Below are 20,887 nucleotides of genomic sequence, written 5' to 3'. Positions count from 1 at the left end.
TCCCACGGAAAATAAACCGGGAGAACAGGACGCCAATAAAGCATATGGGACGTTTAAAAGCATCCCTCCGCCTGTCCCTGGATCAGTGGCTGCCAACTCTGCCTTTAGGAAGGATTCCGTCGACTCGGCCCGCGGGGGGTCCGCCCAGTACGGCGACCCGCTCCGGGCCACAACAGAGCAGAATAACACCGTAGGCAACTGGACCGCTATGAGCCAGACCACCATCATACTGGGAACAGATGGGAGCGCGTCTGTTCAGCCTGGAACTGCGGCGGGGGTAAGTCAGCTAAATGAACCGTCTCCTGACTGGAGGTGCGGCGTGGAGCTTTCTGCGTGGCAGGGATAGGAAAAAAGAGGTGGGGAGGAAAGGCAGGGTTGACCTGATGCCTCCTTACATGAAGGCTGTAGACCCCTGATCAGTGATGCTGAATCTGAGTCCGTGGTGCTAAAAAAAAAAAAGGTTTCTCTGCCACCAAGGCGCTGAAATCCTCATTTGTGTCTGAAAACTTCTGAACTTTGGCAGAAGATGCTCGTGATTTGATGCCTGTTGTCCTGTTAAACCCACAGATCGGATGATAATCAGGATGGTTGGAGTTAACACTTGTGCGTGGTTGCTTTATTCCCTGTGCTGCGTGGGGATGTGGTTATAATGGTTTCCACTAAGAAACTCGACCAGTTCATTTCATGCAGAGTGCCTAAAAAAGTGTGGAGATGCACCTTGCGGGGGAAAATAAAGAAACCAGACCCTGAAATGCTTGCGGATGAAATCTTTGATGTGCATGAAGCTTTGCGTTACTCCGCGCTGCTCTGCGCAGTCTCTATGCACCAGCCTGAAACTTTCCAAACCACTCATGTCAGCTGGAAATCTTGGACACCAAACACACGCTTTGGTCTATAGATCAGCACGATTGGTTTTAAAACGAACCAGTTAAGACATTTACAGATGTAAGCCTACATCTTTAAAGCTGATTTTTTGTAAAAACAGCTTTAAACGAAGAAACGTGTTTTGTAAGAATTGACAGAAAGTCTCGCGGTATTTTCGGAGATCCCTGCTCCTATCTTTGGTATGGCCCACAAGCCCAGGTGTTTTCCGCCTGATGGGCAGCGCTGTGTGAGACTGCAGATTGTTTCCAATCCCCGCGAGGACTCCCACCACACACACACACACACACACACACACACACACACACACACACACACACACACACACGTACACACACACATAAATACACTAAGGCATCCACGCATTTCCATGCGCATGTTCTTAATGAATCTGAACATTTGTGCATTATGTTTAATGAATCTGCTCGTTGTGATCCTGCTGTGCTGATGTGATTACAGATAACAAGAGTTTTTTGTGTTCTTTCCCCCCTTTTCTCCTCCTTGCACCGGAATTTTGAAATATAACTTCAAGCTATTTGATGACAGTAATGTAAATGCATGATAAGAGCTCAGGGAGGATTTACTGCTGAACAACCAGAAAACTTTGGATGAGTTCTGTGTTGATTCAGCAGTAAGGGTGGAAAATATGAAGGAAATATTAAACAAAGTAACAGAGGATGAAATGATTTTATTTTTAGGCTTTCTAGTCTTCGGCAGATTTTCTTCTTTGTTTAATTTGTCTCGTCTGTCTTCCTTCATTTAAGTATAAAATATCTTTCTGTGGGAAGAATTTCACATTTGATGTGTTTTTTAATTGTTTTTAATTTTAAAGCAAAGTCTTTATTTCCTTCACGTTCGGCCTTTTTTTAAATTTTATTATTCATCTCAATCAGATTTAAAACGTCATTTTGTTTTCATTTTCTGTTTGTATTTATATTCCCATATTATTTATACTTTGGAAACTGATTGACTGCTTGTCATCCTCCCAGGTGGACGATGATGATGATGACGGGGGAGATGAGAATAAGGCCAGAGGAAACTGGTCAAATAAACTGGATTTTATTCTGTCCATGGTGGGCTATGCGGTGGGACTGGGAAACGTCTGGAGGTTTCCTTATCTTGCTTTCCAAAATGGTGGAGGTACGAGTCCTGGACCACTGCTTTAATTTCCAGTCAGAAGCAAACGAAAAATCTGCAAAATGTTTGTTATTGCTTCTGTCGAAATGCTTGGTCGTGGTGCAAGGCCTTCAACCAGTGGAAGAATAAAAATAAATAAATAAATAAATAGAAAATAAAACATTAAAAGGGCTTAATTATATAATTTAAACGAAAATGTTTGAATAACATATAGAAAATAACATGCAACTGTAATAAAATGGTAAGAAACCATGAATTTCAATCCGTTACATTATTATAATGGGCATGAGAATATAAAATGTATTCACATATAATAAAATATTAGTTTGGTTATTTAATACGTACTCTGAGAGGCATGTATTTATTTAAAGTTGTGCTTTATTTATTAAAGTTGTGATTATGATTTTTATTTCATTAAAATAAAAATCTGTGAACTGCATCCTGTGTGTAATTTCCTCCTATAGGAGCGTTTTTGATTCCCTACCTAACGATGCTGGGCATCGCAGGGATCCCAATCTTTCTGCTGGAGGTCTCCCTGGGCCAGTTTGCCAGCCAGGGGCCTGTCTCCGTTTGGAAATGCATTCCAGCTCTGCAAGGTAAACTGACCCAACAATTCAGCTAAAGAAATGCTCAAAAATAAATTAAAATTTTGCATCTTGACAGTCTATACTTCCCTTAAGAGTAATTTATATATTTCGTCTCATTTATTTATTTTAGGTTGCGGGATTGCCATGTTGATAATATCTGTCTTGATAGCCATATACTATAATATTATTATGTGCTGGACACTGTACTACCTGTTCGCTTCGTTGAAGGGCTCACTGCCATGGGCTAACTGTAGGAATGAGTGGAACACGGTGGAATGTAAGGACAAAGACATGCTGCTGTTAGGTAAGACACACACCTTCGCACTCTCCCTCACACACATCAGGAACCTCTCTCTCCACAATGCGCAATGCGTCATGACTCCCTCAGCTGAGGTGTCCTGCAGTATAATGAATCCTGACCTGCGATCTCTGCGGTGTTTTACCCTCAGAAACAATTTAGGAGAAGCTAATTTATCTGTTTCATGCGTTTACAAAAATACAAGCAAACAGCAACACGAAAGGAGTGCCTGAGTGTCACAGATCCCTCTTTAAATGTACTTTTTAAAGCGCATTTTCCCCTTTTTTGTTATGATTTATGTATCTGGTTATGTCTTTAAAATCTGGAGTAAAGCTGAATCGGTCTGTTTGTGATGTAATTGTAGAAAAAAAATCGCATTTTGCTTGCAGGGAAATGTAAAGGCAGGAACACAGAAGCGTTTCACGTCGATGTGCGTCAATTAAAAATCGAATTTGCGTTCATTTTGCATAATATTTGCCTTCAGAGATTCTGTGAATTCAGCATAAAAACTGCTTGCTTGACAAATTTACTGTACAGACTGAGCTGCTGCAGTGCTGCGGTGAGCCCCACACTGACCCCTGCTGGCTGCAGCCGGAACCACAGGCCCTCTCATAAAGACATGCGGGTCTTTGTGCCAATATGAACAATTAAAGCAGTTCGTTTATTTGGATGGTTTATTGATTTATTTTTTATATAATGTAAAACTGTAACTATATGAACGATATGTCTACTTTGCCATTGCAATAGATGGATTGCAATGTGGTGCAAAAATTCCCATGATCATGAAATATTTAACAATTAAATTTTAAAGAAATTTTTTCCAGAAGTCACTTTTGTGCAGTTGATATTGTCCAATTTGTGTGTTACTATATGTGTGTATTACTAAAAATACTTACAGCTAAAGAGTTTAAATATTTATTTGCAAAGGGAACACAAGCTGAGTTAAAAACAACAAACTGATAAATGATAAAAACCAGAGGCATTTTTTTGTCTGTTTATGTTTCTTTGCATCAAAATCTGGGAGAAGTAAAATGTTTCCTATATTTTCTATGGGAGATAAATCTGATATAAGGCACTCAAGCATTTGTCTTCAATACATCCAATTGTTTGTCGAAGAAGACAAGATACTTGTTGATTGTTGGACACTGATGAAGACCTCTGCTGCCTCCCTGTTGCAGCAGCGTGAGGTCAAACCTTTTTTTTTTTTTTAAATATATATAAACCAGAACCACCCATCTGTCAGAACATAGAACCTGAGCAGGCAGTAATTTCAGCCTCTGTGCAGCACTGTGCCAGTCTCGCCCAGTTCACATGTGTTGGTTTCTGATTGGAACAGACTCATGCATTCTGCGGGACAAAAACACCCTTTCCATCAAGAACTCCACTTTCTGTCTGTCTGCAAATGCTGTGGGAAACCTGACAAAGCTGCTTAACATGACTGCCGATGGCAACAAGACCTATGTCAGCCCCAGTGAGGAATACTTCAAGTGAGTGAATCTTGTGACTGAAGAAAAAGAGACTGTTTTTTCTAAGTATAAAAGATAGAAACTTTTTTTTCTGGCTTCTTATTAATTCTTTAGCCTTCTATCAATATAAAAACAGTTTGGCTGCTGCGGAGAGGGTTAGTGGTCCACGCTTGAACATAATGTGAATATTATTACCCACATGTGTAAATTTATTCTGAGGGAACGACTTAATCCTGGGAATATTGCAGAATAATCACCTAAATGACATTATTAATGTTTGATAATAAACTATAATCGCAAAGTTTTTTTCCACTCACCTTTTGTAGATACCTTATAAAACAAAAAGCGAATCCATCACATATTTGTCAACAATCAATACATGTAATCATATAAAAGTCTTTGAATATATCAGAAAATAGACACCAGATTTTCTAAAACCGGAAATTATGACTGTATGTCTTAATGTTATGTATAAATAACCTTATGAAAATAAAAACATTTGCATCTACACATTTATATTGAATCTATATTGCAGATTGTTTCAACTTTATTTACATTAATGCTGAGGATGAGTTTAACAGTCTGATAATCCACCTGCAGGTACAATGTGCTGCACATTTCTAAAGGCATTGAATATCCAGGAGACATCCGCTGGCCTCTGGCAGGCTGCCTCTTCCTGGCCTGGCTTATTGTCTACGCCTCTTTAGCCAAAGGAATCAAGTCATCAGGAAAGGTGACAAAATCATTTTCTAATTGCTTCCTCTCTGTGTGATTTACGGCTCAGGACTTACACTGTATAGTCTATGAGAACATTTACTCTCCGGTAACAGATTAAGTAATGAAAAGATTTCAGTCATATTTAGATAGTTTGAGGATTTCATCAATGGCATTTAATTCTATTTTTCTATTTTAAATGATCTGGAATAAAAAAAAAAAGAAGCTTAATTTAGCTCAAGTTTTGTTTTTCACTCTAAAAGAAGAGCATTAGAAAGTAGCATCCTTGTTTTCTGGCAACCTTTACGTTACATATTCAGTATGCCAAGAAACTGAGCAGATACTATTTTAGTTTATACATTACAGTATTTAGCACCTAAACCTTTGACTCGTGTTATTTGTTTCAATCTCATGGGTTTTTTTAAAAGTTTTTTTTTTTTTTTAAATTTCTTGATTAGGTTTTTAAATACATAGATATATATCAAAGTGTTTAAATAATCTTAGAAAGTAAACATTTTTCCTCATAAAAAATACATTTTTCTATCTATCTATCTATCTATCTGCACACACATAAATACATACACTTAAGATTAAGTTTGCCGAAGAAAAATCTTACTGATACGTTTTTAGAGCATTTTGTATTATGTTAATATACAAATTATTTTTTAAATGTCTTTTTATAGAATAGATAAACCACATTAAATGTAAAATAATATAAAAATACAGAAAAGCATCCCTGTACGTGTTTTTAGATGCAAAATATTTTTTGTGGAAAAAATGTGGCACTGCCTTTTAATCATTTATGCATCAAAGAATTCATGTTTGTCTGATTTCCTCCAGTTTAAGAAAGTAAAGAATGTCTCTGATCCAGTGGGTTTGACATGGTGTACTTGTTTATAACCAGTCTAAACTAATCAGCCTTCCAGTCGACAGGGTAGGGAAGGCTAGAACTTCTTTTGGGAGCTTTGTGAGGGAAAGTACTGGTGGAGCAACTTCAAACAATGTACTTAATTTATTAAGTTCATATTCTCTCTAATTACATCTGACAGGATGTTGAAAATTTCAGACCAGTAACTCTGTCCTCTCCACCATCAGGTTTCACTAAATTTATCTTGGTGGGTTTTTGCTAAATCTGACACATAAAAAGTACATTGCAGTGATCACACTCTTCTGATGGGAACCAAGAATGAAAGACTTTTGAGGCAGAGATCTTGAACTGTGTTGCCCTCTAGTGGACTTACACATGTGATGCAACACAAACTGGATGAACTGAAGGGGGCACCCAGGACCTGATTTAGTTTATGTTGGAAGGATGATATAAAATTAAATGTTTCTTTGGAGTAAAATGTTTACACTCATGCTTACAGGAGTTAAGATCACATAAAATGGGATTTCACTGTGATTATGTGTTTAAATAGTGTTTTTTTTTGTGCATATGGATCATAATGTGAACTCTTTATCATTGTGAATATTGTCGTATACCCTTTCTTTGTCAGTTATGAATGTTTCCTACATAGTTATGTTATCTCTCTGTTTAGGTGGTTTATTTTACAGCTACATTTCCTTACGTGGTGCTAGTCATCCTTCTGATAAGAGGAGTGACCCTTCCTGGTGCTGGCGACGGCATCCTCTATTTTATCACACCAAAATGGGAGAAACTTAATGATGCAAAGGTACGCCATGGCTGCCCATTTCTTACCATCTACAATTTGTTCATGAAATAAAACATTTCCCAGTTCTTGCATGTTCTTTACCCACAGCTCCTATTCACCTCCTCTTCCTCAGGTGTGGAAAGATGCAGCCACTCAGATCTTCTTTTCTCTGTCGGCTGCGTGGGGAGGCCTCATCACGCTCTCCTCCTATAATAAGTTCCACAATAACTGCTACAGGTAAACACTCAAAAGGTAAACTATGCTTCTGTCAGACAAATTTGAACTGTCACAGATGCATGATGCTGTATCTGTACGTCTGATAGAATGTCAGTATCAATGTGACTTTTTCTACAACTTTCTGAAACGTCTTTTCCCTTACTTAAAATTCTATACCAATAACATAAATATTAGCACTTTTTTTTAAAAAGTCAGCCTTTTCTGTTTTCATTAAAATATTACTTTTCTTATTGTTGCGCTTGGTGAAAGAAGCAAAAGAAAAGTTCTGGCGCCACCTTGTGTACGACTCCTGTGAACAACAGCCTGTGTTCACAGGTAGTTTTTCTCGTGGACACCAGAGGGCACTGTTTGACCTTTAATTTGTGTTGATGTAGGACAGTAAAGTTCTGTTTTGTACAGTAGACTATACCAGCATGTTTTACACATTTCATGTTTTAAATATTGTAGTACTCCTGCAGGCACAAGAGTCTCTGTTGATGTAGTTTCCTCCGTCTCTCTCTTTTTCGTTGTCATTGCAGGGATACCATTATAGTGACTTGTACAAACAGCGCCACTAGTATTTTTGCTGGGTTTGTCATCTTCTCTGTGATTGGTTTCATGGCTCATGAGTTAAAGGTGCCCATAGAGAAGGTAGCAGATGAGGGTAAGATAAGCCAACTAACAAGCTGTAGCAGCTGCACAGTGAAACAGTCTAATTTCTAAACCATGACAGAATGTGTATTCACATTTGTGTACAGAATTCATGTGTGTTTGTGTCTGTGAATCAGGTCCAGGGATAGCATTTGTGGTGTATCCAGAAGCTCTGACCAGACTTCCTCTGTCTCCTTTCTGGGCGATCATCTTCTTCCTCATGCTCCTGACTCTTGGACTGGATACCATGGTAACCACTGAACTGTCATTGTGCTTGCACTGCTGCATGAATGCTCTTCTGTAGTTCACATTTCCCCATGATAAATAAAACACAAGGTTTAAAGCATATAGATATTTATGAAAGGTTTATTTTTTCATATTTAAGAAACATAATGTGTATTGAAGTTGTATTAAATGTGGGAAATTTGTAAATCCTAGCTTGAAGCTAGACTAACCTCTGTAGTAGACACACACTGTTCACTACAAACTAATACTTTTATCTGAATCTGGAAATGATGAGGAAACAGTTTTTTCTCTCTTTTTTTGCCACTTGGTGGCATAAGAGCTTCACAGCTTTCTGTAAAACTATAACCCACATGCACAAATGACATTACTGCATTAAAATCCAGAATCCTGATCTAATAGTCACAGAAAATTACCTCTGTTGGCTTTTTCTTATTACTTTTCATTTACCTCAGATAAAGTTAAATGCCCATCAGCTGCCCATCACAGTGATGCTCCTTACATGTTCTGTCATCATTGACCACGCCATGAAGCATTCAACCCAACCGACCATAAAATCTCCATTTCATGGTTCTGGAAACCTAAATGAACTATTTTATGTACATTTCTCAGCAAAAGAGGTGTGTTTTGTCATGTGAGACACAAGGTGTGTAAGCAATGTGGAGGTTGTCTAAAATCACACCTACTTTGTTCTACACTGAACCAATTGGCTCTGGATTTTAAAAGCCAACCAATGAATAAATGTAAAGAAGAGAGGAAAACGAGTGGAACAAACATTTTCAAATGTAAAACAACCGGAGAACGTAGGTTGCATGTAGGAACTGAGTGATAATAATAGAAAACAATAGAAAAGTATTATATATCACTGAAGGCTGCGTTTCTATTGGTCTGGAATTACTTGACTAAAATAAATATTATATTTTTCTGCAATATTTGTGCCAACATTTTTACTACGGTGTCTGAATGAACAAACAACTCTGTATGTGAAGTTAGCTAAGCTTTAAAGCTGGAATACCAATGTTGTTGGATACGTGCTAGAGCACTGTGTAGGATGAGTAATGTAGAGGACAGTACACATGTACGCAACCGTAGTGCAGTCATTGCTGCACCTGAAGCCACATGAAAACTTAGGCCAATGATTTTCACCTGACTTCCACAACTGAGCTTTGCTACAGCTCATTTCTATGCCCGTCTTCACCACTAGATGTCAGTCATTCTGTCCCACCGTGCATTTAAGCCAAGTTCCCAAAGACTTATAGGTTACAGGAATTATTTGAGATAACTTGTAGATAAAAAGGAAAACAAAATCTTTATATGAGAGTGAAGGAGTACATGAAGACAGCAAGCAAAAACAAAAGAATTTCATACCTTAGTTTGCATTTATTCCAAAGAAAAAAATCTGACTTCTGTTGCAGTTGCTCTAGTTTGTTTTATCTTTAATGACTGTCTTGAATTTAATGAAATATTGATGTAAAAAGCACAAGTCTCTTGACTCTTGTTTGCACCAAAGTAAACACTGAATTATCGCTGCTCCAGTGAGTGACACATTAACACTGCAAGCAATTGACCCAATTAATATAATTACCCATGCATGCCACCTGCTGCGACTCATTTCAGCTCAAGTGCTGCAGCTCTCCAGGTATTTGAGCTCAGGATGTTTGTGTGATGTCACTGATTAAAACTCATAAGTTACGGTGGAAGTTTTGGAAAAACAATGAGGTAATTTTTTACAATCCAGGCAAGTCGATTTGATTTAGTGGTATTGTTTTTAGTCAAACTGTTTTTTTTTTTTTATCTTATAACATAAGTAGAATATGAATAAAGGAAATGTTAATTTTTTTTAAATATATGCTCAATTATCTAACAAGTGACATGTATTACACAACGCATAACTTTACACTTTTAAAACTACTGAAATGTAAAACTACACAGAAAAATCTCCATATTTGGAATGAATACTTTCCAAGCCATTTGTCAATCCAAATCAGTGCAAAATCATTAAAGATGATCCTCCAAACAGCATCATTATAATAAACTAGAAAAATCTGAAATTATCTTGGGAAAAAAAAAAGAAAAAGTTTAAATTTTGCAGAATTTTTGCTTTTGAACAGAAGCTGTTTTTTAGTCTGTTCGTCCCTATTTTCATTGTCCTTAACCACCTGCCTGAACATATCGGTTTATGCCCTTTTATCATAAACCAATATGTGTTGGTATATTTTTATGATTCTTTCCAATTCCAACTTTATTAACGGCCTTTTAACCCTAACCACTTTGAGCGCCTGGACCAGGATCTTTTTTCTCTTGACTTGCAGCTCATGAAGCAGCTGCTGGCTTTCTGAAAATGCAATCTAAATGAGTCATAATGATCCTCAATGCAGCAGTTCTCTCCACAAACAAGAGCTTGCAGAAACTTTGCTGTCCTAACGGCCCTAACTGACCCTGTCAGAGTTGCCAGTTTTGGCTGATTTCAGCTGCACCAAACTCCTCCAAAGAGCTGCTCCGTCGGTAGCTCCGTATATATAATGAAAAAGAAACACCCACAATTCTGGAGGCATTATTGTATTTTCACCATATACTGTTGCATAAGAATGCTGTTACTCTGTGCAATATTTAGGATAATGATTCCTTGCTAAAAAGCTGAATGTTACTGATTTGGCAATGTAGCAGGATACGTAGCGTGGGGATGCTTTTTTGGGGGGGTGGCGGCTCTCCTCTTGTTTTAGTATATTTAGTGTGGCTCTGGTTGAATTAACAGTGAGGATCACTGCTTTACTGTAACAAAAAAAAGTCACAGTTTAACATTAAAGGCATTTTTAAAAAAAAAAACATGTCCGAAGTATGTCTTCAAACACATCTGCGCTAGCTTGACTAGTGTGGTATCGGTTGTGGTATTGGTATGCTTTTATTAATACCAAGTACGAGTACATACGCTCTGTATTGAGCTGTGCATCCCTTGTGGAAATGAGCGGTATTAGAAAACTGGCAATTTTTTTTTGAGGGTGCTCCTGCGCCTCCAAATAAATTGCTCCCTGGGATGTCGGCCACCTTGTTTGTAACAAAAACCATTCCTGCTACCGGGTGTCATAGAACATCACTACTTCTCTCTGTGAACCCCTTTTCTGTCCAGCTACCATTCAGTCAAGGTGATTGGAGCTCACATTGTCAAATGAGAAAAAAACCAAACAAAGAACGATCATATGGGGCATTTGGCCATGCTGACATCGTGTATAATTACATAGAAAGAGTGTGACCTCTAATGGCAGTGAGAGGAACTACATATCATATGAAGTCTCAAAAGTCATTTATGTTCATTCTCTATCCAGGAACCCTAAACCAGCTACCATGACAGACACATGCACGACTTATAGTATTTTATAATTACCAGTTAATCTAATGAAGATCCTCCTGCACTTCATCTTTATGAAGTGAGAGGAAGTACTTCCTCCTGCACTCATCTTTATGAAGTGCAGGAGGAAGACCATGTCCTGTTTTCAATGTTTTTCGCCAGCAAGATTAAATTGAAAAAAGAACCATTAGACAAAAACTGATTATAATCTTTTAAATTTATAATATCAATTCATTTTCTTAACCATTTAATCCAGTTAAGGGTTGTGGGAACCTACCCAAGCGATCATTGGTCCAGAGGCAGGGTGCAGCCTGGACAGGTCACCAGTCCATCACAGGGCCAACACAGAAGGACAAACAACCATTCACACTCACTTTCATTCCTAGGGAGAATTTGGTGATCAATTAACCTGACATGCATGTCTTTGGAAGGAAGAAGTCGGTGAGAATTCATGCCTACACAAGGAAAACCCTGGACAAGCCACCGTTCAAACCTCTATCCAGCCAAGGCTTCAACCAGTGACTTTCCTGGTGTGAGGCCATGGTGCCAAACACTATACCACCATGCAGTCCGTTTTTAATAGCATTTTGAAGATAGCCATCCTTACAAAAGGAATTTACTTAAAACTGCTGAAACTAAATAAAAACACAACACCAGACAAGAAACCTCACATATGCACACTAACATGGCCATGCCGTGCATGCATAAAAGCCATGACCAGTACACTTTTTTTCCCAACAATGATTGAGTCAGTTGCTGCACTAATTCACCGCAACTTCAGCAATCAAACATTTCATTCTCTGTAATATTTTCAAAGTCCAGGACGCCTCCAGGTTTGATCGTGAACAAACAATTTCTTATGCACTAAATCCTTCAGGTGATGCTCCTGTGCCGAGCAGAAGAGCAGAGGGCACAGTGGCACATTAAGACACAAGTCATCAGTAGCAGTAGATGATGATGTTACTTTGCCTTGGCAACAGCAGCTCAGAGGAGAGGCTGGTGGCTTTGTTGCAGGAAACAGCTCGGTGGTAATAGGCTTGGGGTGTTGACAGGAAATTAGTTTGGGGAGCTCAGGAGGATGGAGAGGAGTACAGAAGTGGCAGATAGCTCGGCGCTTGTGTGTTTCTACTGTGTTCTCATGCATACACTCAGACGACACCAACCTCTCTCAATTTGCCTGTTTATATATTCATCCAGCGCTCTCCTCTGGGTTCAGAGCCCATTTCAACATTATGTCACATTTGCTCTTCTCTGGGCTGACTCCACCTGTCGGGTCTCTTTACTGTAAACTAAATTCTGAACATTTGTTTTGTGTTGTTTTCTCCTCTTCCTCGGGATTAGATAAATGCTTCTTTTAATTGTTTTGGAAATAAATTCAATTATGGTAAAAAGTGCTCATTGGAAGAAAAGAAGAAAAATACCTCATAACTCAGGATACTGAAATTTTGACAGCAGCAGCTGCTCTCATTTAAATTAAAAAAAAACAAAAAACTGCTGACTGAAGGCTGTTCAGTGGAAATGCTGCAGCAATTTGGCACCATCAGACAGTTTTTAGTTGTGTAGTAGCAAAAAATAAACAGCTAAGCAGGATGTGTGGTGAATGTTTTTCCTGTTATGAGCCTGAAACAGTTTTAAGAACTGCTGTCATGTGCATGTAATTAATAGAAACATCAGCATAATTTAAAATAATTAATAGTGTCTGAGTAAACTCAGGTTTCTGTCCCCAATCACCCCTTTTTACTCTTGTTCTCTCACATTTTTTCCTTCTTTCTCCCAATCCTCTCCATCCCAGTTTGCCACTATTGAGACTATCGTGACATCCGTATCCGATGAATATCCAAAGTACCTGAGGAAGCACAAAGGTCTCTTCACCCTGGTCTGCTGCGCCTGTTTCTTCATTCTCGGCTTTCCTATGATCACAGAGGTACGACACAAACACAACAAGGCCAAAAACGCTCAAATCCAGTCCAATGTAGGACTCTTTTTCTGGACATTTCTTATGATAGATACATGCTAGTGTGAACGTAATGGTAGAAAACAACTCAGAGGGAAAAACATGACTAGAGTAATGCCACTGGACGAGGTCTGAATTGTCTTTATAATATTTTGTTTGTATGTAGAGTGGGATGTACATGCTGCAGTTGGTGGACACATTCGCAGCCTCCTATTCTTTGGTCATCATTGCTATCTTTGAGCTGGTGGGGATTTCCTACCTCTACGGTGAGTATATGAGCAACCTGCAAAGTGACCTTTCATTCTTGCTGGTCATGAACTGTGATCAACAAGTCTGAAAGTCGATGGATCGATCAGGGGTTTCTGGTTTTATTGTTTACCTCTCATGTTCCACAACACAGGTGTCAAACTCCTGTCCTCGAGGGCCTTTATCCTGCAGGTTTTTGGTGTCTCAATGCTCTAACACACCTGACCAAAATTCCTAGAAAGGTTGACAAGAAGCTGCTGGGTTCATTTGATTTGAATCAGCTGTGTTGGTAGAAGGAAACAACAAAGCCTGCCGAATACCGGCTCTCGAGGACTGGGGTTTGAGACCCCTGTCTACAACATAAATTTGTGAGAATATGGAGATCAGCATAGATCAAACGTAAGTCTGCCCATTATGTTTATGGGATGGACTGAGCTTAAAGCCAATGTATTATCCTAAATAAAAGTTTCCTACATGTGACTAATATATATGTACACATGTGTTAAATACAGAAATATTAAGAAAAAAAAGTTATATGTTTAATTCCAGAAAGGTTTGTAACTGTAGGTTTCTCATGTATAAAGCAAAGATGCGTAGTATGCAGATCCAGTTGGAAATCAATGTCCCTGCTTCAGAATCCCATCTAAGTTTCACGCTGTAACCGTGTTCCTCCTCTAACATGGTTGACAGTAACTGTCAACAATTAATTGCCTTCATAGGATTGGTTTTAGTCGAAGGAATGATGATCAGTTAGAGTTGGGTTCAGTCAATCACAGGTAGCGCAGATAGGTCATGATTTAATTAGGTCATCTTGCTTGCCCAACTGGATTCCTCACTGGTTATTTATTCATTCATTCATTTTCCTAACCGCTTAATCCAATTCAGGGTTGCAGGGAAGCTGGAGCCTATCCCAGCTGGCTTTGGGCGAAAGGCGGGGTACACCCTGGACAGCTTGCCACTCCATTGCAGGGCCACACAGAGACAAACAACCACTCACGCTCACACTCACTCCTAGGGGCAATGTAGAGTACCCAATTAACCTAACATGCATGTTTTTGGATGGCGGGAGGAAGCTGGAGTAACCAGAGAGAACCCACGCATACACGGGAAGAACATGCAAACTCCACACAGAAAGGCCACTGACGATCATCCATCCCTGCCCCAGCCAAGGATCAAACCAGCGACCTTCTTGCTGTGAGGCCACAGTGCTAACCACCATGCCACCGTGCAGCCCCCTGGTTATGGAAAATCTTATCCTAATGTAAACATGAAGCAAACTATCCCAGATAACTTATTAATGAGTCTGCAGACTTAAAGACCAGCAAATTGAATGAACTGTGTAATTTTACTTACAAAGAGTTCAGGACAAATTCACTCAAATGCATGTGCTGCTCTCTCTTCTGAAATTCTGTTAAGAAGTATTTATTGCCAAGTCTTCACATTTTCTGTGGCTGATATTAATTTTAGAATGATTCTTCCTTCCTGTCAAGCAATTCACAAATACCACCAGTCAATTAAGCCTAACTTAATCTAGTAAAATAACAGAGGACATTTAATCTTTGTTGGGCAGACTGAATTGTCAGAGGAGGAATAAGTACTATATCCATGTCTCCAGGCACCACTCCCCTGCCGCAGATGGCTTGAGTAAAGTGCATAATAATCCACCCATTTGGCTCTTGAGCAAGCATCACCATCGTCATGACTACAAGGAATCAATGATTTAAACAAAAGATTTTAAAGAGCCGTGACTGTCTTATGGACAGTCTTAGTTAGTACCATTTTGATCCAGTTTGGTTCATGAAAACTATTAAAACTAGCTGTTCAGACAGTGGAATAACACATTTACTCAGTTTTGATTGTAACTTAGACTTTGAGTAAGAATGTAAATCCTGATTCTGGGTGTTTTCTTTTTCTAAGTAGAAATACAGTAATAAAAGACAGAATTATTAATTTTTTTTGTCTGATATTCAAATGTAAGAAATGATAAAATATGTACATATGTATGGGTAATTAATGTTTTTGGTAGATATAAAAATGTTAAAACCAGAATCTTGCTCTTTTATCACAGCAGCACTGGAAATTAAAACATGCGAGCTGAAGAGTAGAAAAACAAGATGAATTTGATGAATTCACTCATATATAAAAGGAAGATTTGTCCAACATAAAATCTCAGTTTCCAAATGAGTGGAATGAGATTGCTCCATGATGTTCAGATATAATTGTTCAGTGTGTGAATGAATGTCACTACTTGCTCTTATGACTATTTGCTGCATGATTTGGACCAGTTTATATTTTTTCAGATAAACGTCTGCATAGGAATTTATTATGTTTTTAATTTGCTAATATGTATGAAGACTAAAAGGGAGTGGAAATGGCTGAAAAGATAAAAAGTGCTGCAGTGGTCACTTAAAAAATGAACTTGAAAGTGTGACTGAGAAATACGAGGTGTGATGGTGGTGTACTCCATTTTTCATTTTTATACCATCTTTAACCTTCATGAACTCACACACTCGCGCACCACAGCTGGGACATCAGTGACGGCTTCAGTGATTAGACTTTTTAAAGGAGATGGGAGGACGTCCTTCATGCTGCCGGTCAGGAACTCTCCCTTGGTATTCTCCGTGTGACCACTTGGGGTCTCTGTTGTAATGCATAATTCACACACACATGCGTCTGGAGCTCAGGTGGGCATCACGAGTCTTTTACCAAGAAGGAGGGAAACTGGCTGCACTCCAGTTTGTCTGAGCATCAGTACAAGTGACATATTGAAATGATTGTGTGACTCTACCTCTTCATGTCACTCACTGTTATCCGTCAATAAAGCATAGGAATGAAACCATCTGCTCCCACACTTTTTCCCTGGAACAACAGAATCCGATGCTCTCTCTCTCTCTTTCACACACACACACACACACACGCACACACACACACACACACACACACACACACACACACACACACACACACACACACACACACACACACACACACACACATTAAAACACAGCACAAAGATGGATAAAATCCACTGATCTCTTTTTCAAGGGACCTTATTAAACCTGGGTCACTCTCTGTGTCTCTGTTTTCTGCCTTTCTCTTCTTTGATTTTATTTCTCTTCCTCTGTTTTTTCTGCAGGTCTGCAGAGGTTTTGTGAGGACATCGAAATGATGATTGGTTTCCAGCCAAACCGATTCTGGAGGCTGTGCTGGGCCTTTGTGACTCCCACCATCCTGACGGTATGTTTGTTTTTGCTCATCTCATTCCCTCTCTCTCTCATGCACATACACACACACACACACACACTCTTTCTTGGATCTGTGTGGTTTAAAATGTTTCCATTTTCACCATCTCCTTTCAAGTTCGGTCATTTGCAGTTGGGAGGGAACAGAGGAGAAATTGCTCCTCTTAGGCTGAAATAGAAAATTATTTCCTACTTCCTTTCCTTTCCGGCTCTCAAATAGATTATTTTTAAGACTGACAAATACTTTGTGTGACGTCTGTCAGAGCAGCTTCTAAGTAGTTTTTTTTTTTTTTTTTTTTAAAACACCTTGGATTAGTGTGACATTAAATTTATCTGCCTCAAAAATGCACACATACTTATTTCCATAAAACATGTCTTTACAAAATTGGACATCTGTCCATGTTGTGTAGTGAAAGTTTACAGTGTGTCGGAGCTGGACACAGGCACGCATTAATGTTTGTAATTGGAATGAAAACCACTGTGCTTCCAAAGCAGAGGCGACTGTGACAAGTGGCGCTACAGTTGGCCTGACAGGTTGCTCTGCTCTTCAGGGACATCAGATTTCCCCTGTGAGCTTGATTCCCAACCTGCAGCTGATCCATGTCTGTTTACCTTCTGTTTTCTAGATCTTCTTTTAGAAAAGTTGGCTTGATTTCCTTTTTTTTTTTTTAATTTTTTTTTTTTTGTATATAAACCATCCATATAAAGTTCAGATTTTTATTTGAAAGATGCTTTCATTAAAATATCAGATTTTTTTTTTTTTTGCTTTACTGATGGACTTTAAATGTATCTGCCTCTCTTTATATAACGAACTGTTAAAATGTAACCACATTTGTTGTACCAGCAATAAATGCCATGGGCTTTTTCATTTGTGAACTGACATGAATACATTTTGCTAATGAGAAACTGGTACAAAACCTTGATGATCTAAGTTGCCCATTAGGAGGTAGGAGGGGAGGAAAGTAATAAGTACAGGTGGACTGTCGGTGTGGAATGTTTGCTTTAAAGCAGGGATCACCAACCCTGGTCCTCGAGGGCCAGTCTCCTGCAGGTTTTCCAAGTGACCCTGCTGAAAAACTCCTGTCTCTGACTGAGACAAGCTCTGCTCATGTCTGCTAAATACACATTGTCCGGTCCTCGAGAACTAGGATTTGTGATCCCTGCTTTAAAGTCACTTTGGTAGATATTCTCAATATGGCGCCTCCTAAAGACAGCCAATTTAACCTCCATCGTGCATCCTGTCTCTTCTCTGAGCTCTCTTCAACAAGTAAAATTAGTCTGATATTGACTATTGTCTCATTTCTTGCTCTGACACTTTTTCTTTTTCTCCCTTTTTAAAATAATGCTTTTTTTTTTATTTATGCTGAATCAGCCATGACGCATGTTCAAAATGGCCAGTGTGCCAATATTGAATTACTAGCACTGTACAGCACCGTGCTGTAAAGTAAAGTACTGCAGGATGAGAAAAAAGTTGTTGTGAAATGTGGTTGGGGGGCAACAACGGCTCCAGGAATGTGCATAAGAAATGTCACTGCCACCAGGTTAAGTCAGAAACACAGATTTTTAATGACAGAAACTTATGCAGTACCTCTTTAAAATGTAAGGAAGTAGCTGTGAAAGAAGTTCTTGGAAGAAGAGAGGAGTTTACTTAACGTACATTTTATGGATTCCTTACTGTGTGCAGGGGATCCTGATACTCAGCCTGTACCAGTGGAAGGTGATGACATATGAGGACTACACCTACCCGCCCTGGTCCATGATTATGGGCTGGCTCATGGTGATCTGCTCTGTGATCTGGATCCCCATCATGTTTTTCATTAAGATGCACCTGGCACCCGGCACCATAGCTGAGGTAATAATTCATGTGAAATTGTGGCAAGACATTGTAATGTATATTTTGTTGTCTCTTTCACACACAAATACAAACACACACACACACACACACACACACACACACACACACACACACACACACACACACACACACACACACACACACACACACACACACACACACACATACACACACAAGCAGTCTTCAAATTGATGGCCCCATCCTTCACTCATTAGCATGAAGAAGCAAGCTGCTGGCTGACGGGTAATTTGAAGATTTTTCTGGGAGACCTGTGAGACTCTTCTTCATGATTTGATTAATGGGTGATGATTATTGTGGTTTTTGTTTCATCAGCATCGCTGACAACAGTTTCAATCACAGATTTTCTTCCAACTCCACAGTTTCATTTCTTTGCTTTGCTTGACTATAATTGGTGTGTATTCGTTGCAGCTTTTTACTTTATACCAAAGTTATGTGCTACCACTGCGAATACAAACACCTAATTTTGCAACCAAAAGGGATAGCAGAATATTTTGATTGTTGTGCTAAACCTTTTTTTTTTTTTTTTTTACCGAAATCATAGGGTAACAAGCAATACAAGGAAAACAAGTTCAAATAAATGCAGTCCAATTAAATTTATTATAAGCAGCTCAAGTCACTTACATAGATTCCAATTTCATTTCTGGAAATACATTTCAAGCTATTTCTATTAACTTTAAATCAGTTTCAATCAAATTTATCCAATGGGATTTAGTTTAATCCAGGTTAAATTCAACCCATTTGTTCAATTCAACTATAATTTAATTAATTCCATTTGTTTTATTCAATAAAATCTGATTAAAGTAAAATGCCATGACAGTTTGACATCCCAGTTAATTCAACGTGGAATTTCCATTTCAATTCAATTATAATGTTAAATGCAAGAAAATAAATTTCAGTTATAATAATTTCAGTTCTATTAAATCCAAATTATTCCTATGCAGTTAAAAGCACTTCAGTATAATTTAATACAATTAAATTAGATTAAATTAAATATAGCTAAATTAATCCAGTTACGATCTAATTCTGTCTCAAAAATGAGTATTCTTTACATGCCAAGTGTAAAAAGCAACTGATTACATCAAATCTTCACTTTGCTTCAACAGTTTGCATCTATAAAGTCATAAATCTACTAAACCTGTAACAAACAGCCTTTGTGTTTTCTCCTGCAGCGTCTGAAGTTGGTCTGCGCCCCTCAGCCTGACTGGGGTCCTTTCCTTATGAAGCACCGTGGAGAACGCTACAAGAACATGATTGACCCACTTGGAACCAGCTCCCTTGGACTCAAACTGCCCCCAAAGGATTTCCAGCTAGGTTCCTACCAGTAGCAGCCACCCTGGGAGCAACTTTCCTCTCCAACCACTTCCAACTCTTGCAGGAGGTACGGGGAGGGATACCTGTTAGCAGGCTGTCTTCTCCTCTGCTATCATTCAGTTCCTCCTCCTGCTCTTTATCTTCTTCTCCATACTTCACCGTATTTACTTGTATTTTTCCTCTTTCTCACTGATGAGGAAACAACTTTCTTCCTCCTTGTTGTTCACATTTTCTTGTCTTCTCTCACGGAGGAGTGGCTGTCCAAGTGGAGTGTGTTCCTTTGCAACTGCTTCATACTCAGTTCAGGGGGAGCCATTGCCTCTCTCACATGACCGCTGATTACTTCAGAACTCTTCCCAGGAAATCTTATTCCAAGAGAAAAATTGTGTCATAAAACGACACAGCTCAGACTGCACTTGCAATAGTAGACCATAGCTGCTCCCTATGGAGTTGTATGTTTGTATTTAAGTGTGTGTGTGTGCGTGCCAATATATTTGTCTGTAGAGATAACTATCCATGTCAGTTCAGGCAGATGCAGGAAAAAAAAAAGAAAAGAAAAAATTGAGCACCAGGTAAAAAAAAAAACAACCAACAATGAAAAAAGAAAAGAAAAGAAACAAACACACACACACACACACACACACACACAGTTCAATGAGCTCAGCGGTATTGTGTGTTTGGTTTCATCTGTACAAAATTTAATCAGCAATGAAAACTAAAAACAAGATACAATGTGCTATGTTATTAGATTTCGTTCCTATCCAGGAGTGTATACAAATAGTTATATCAGCTACTGCTCAGTCGCTCTTGCTTTGTCAAAAACAGATTACAAGATCTGCAATTTGTGCCTCCTACGTCCCAGTAGAGTAGCAAATATATATTGATTACCACTTTCAGTGGATACACTTTGGCCTTTGAAGACTTAGCAGTGTGATAGAAGCTATGATCTATTTTTCTCTCTGAACCTGAGGGACCATGTACGATACCCTCTCTCTTTGTCTACTTCACAAGCTGTATTCTTGTTGTATTATCCTAGAATGTAACATTGCACCTTTGTAGAGTAGAA

At 38.8% G+C, this 20,887-nt stretch overlaps 1 protein-coding gene across 1 annotated transcript; it reads left to right on the top strand.

Moving 5' to 3' along the window:
* Window positions 1-208: 208 nt before the first annotated feature.
* On the top strand, window positions 209-19,835 carry slc6a5 (solute carrier family 6 member 5; the record flags this gene model as incomplete). The annotated part of the gene is made up of 15 exons (XM_079245419.1): window positions 209-277; window positions 1,875-2,022; window positions 2,484-2,615; window positions 2,737-2,910; window positions 4,241-4,391; window positions 4,971-5,103; window positions 6,623-6,757; window positions 6,870-6,973; window positions 7,492-7,616; window positions 7,741-7,853; window positions 12,985-13,116; window positions 13,313-13,412; window positions 16,529-16,629; window positions 18,319-18,486; window positions 19,680-19,835. 15 exons carry the CDS (start codon window positions 209-211, stop codon window positions 19,833-19,835), a joined length of 1,941 nt encoding a protein of 646 aa, XP_079101545.1.
* Between the last annotated feature and the right edge of the window lie 1,052 nt (window positions 19,836-20,887).

This window comes from Telmatherina bonti (assembly GCF_933228915.1).
Source record: "Telmatherina bonti genome assembly, chromosome: 1".
Classification (NCBI taxonomy): Eukaryota; Metazoa; Chordata; class Actinopteri; order Atheriniformes; family Telmatherinidae; genus Telmatherina; species Telmatherina bonti.
The sequence above is the reverse complement of the archived record's forward strand: the minus strand, read 5'-3'. Positions and strand labels throughout refer to the sequence as shown.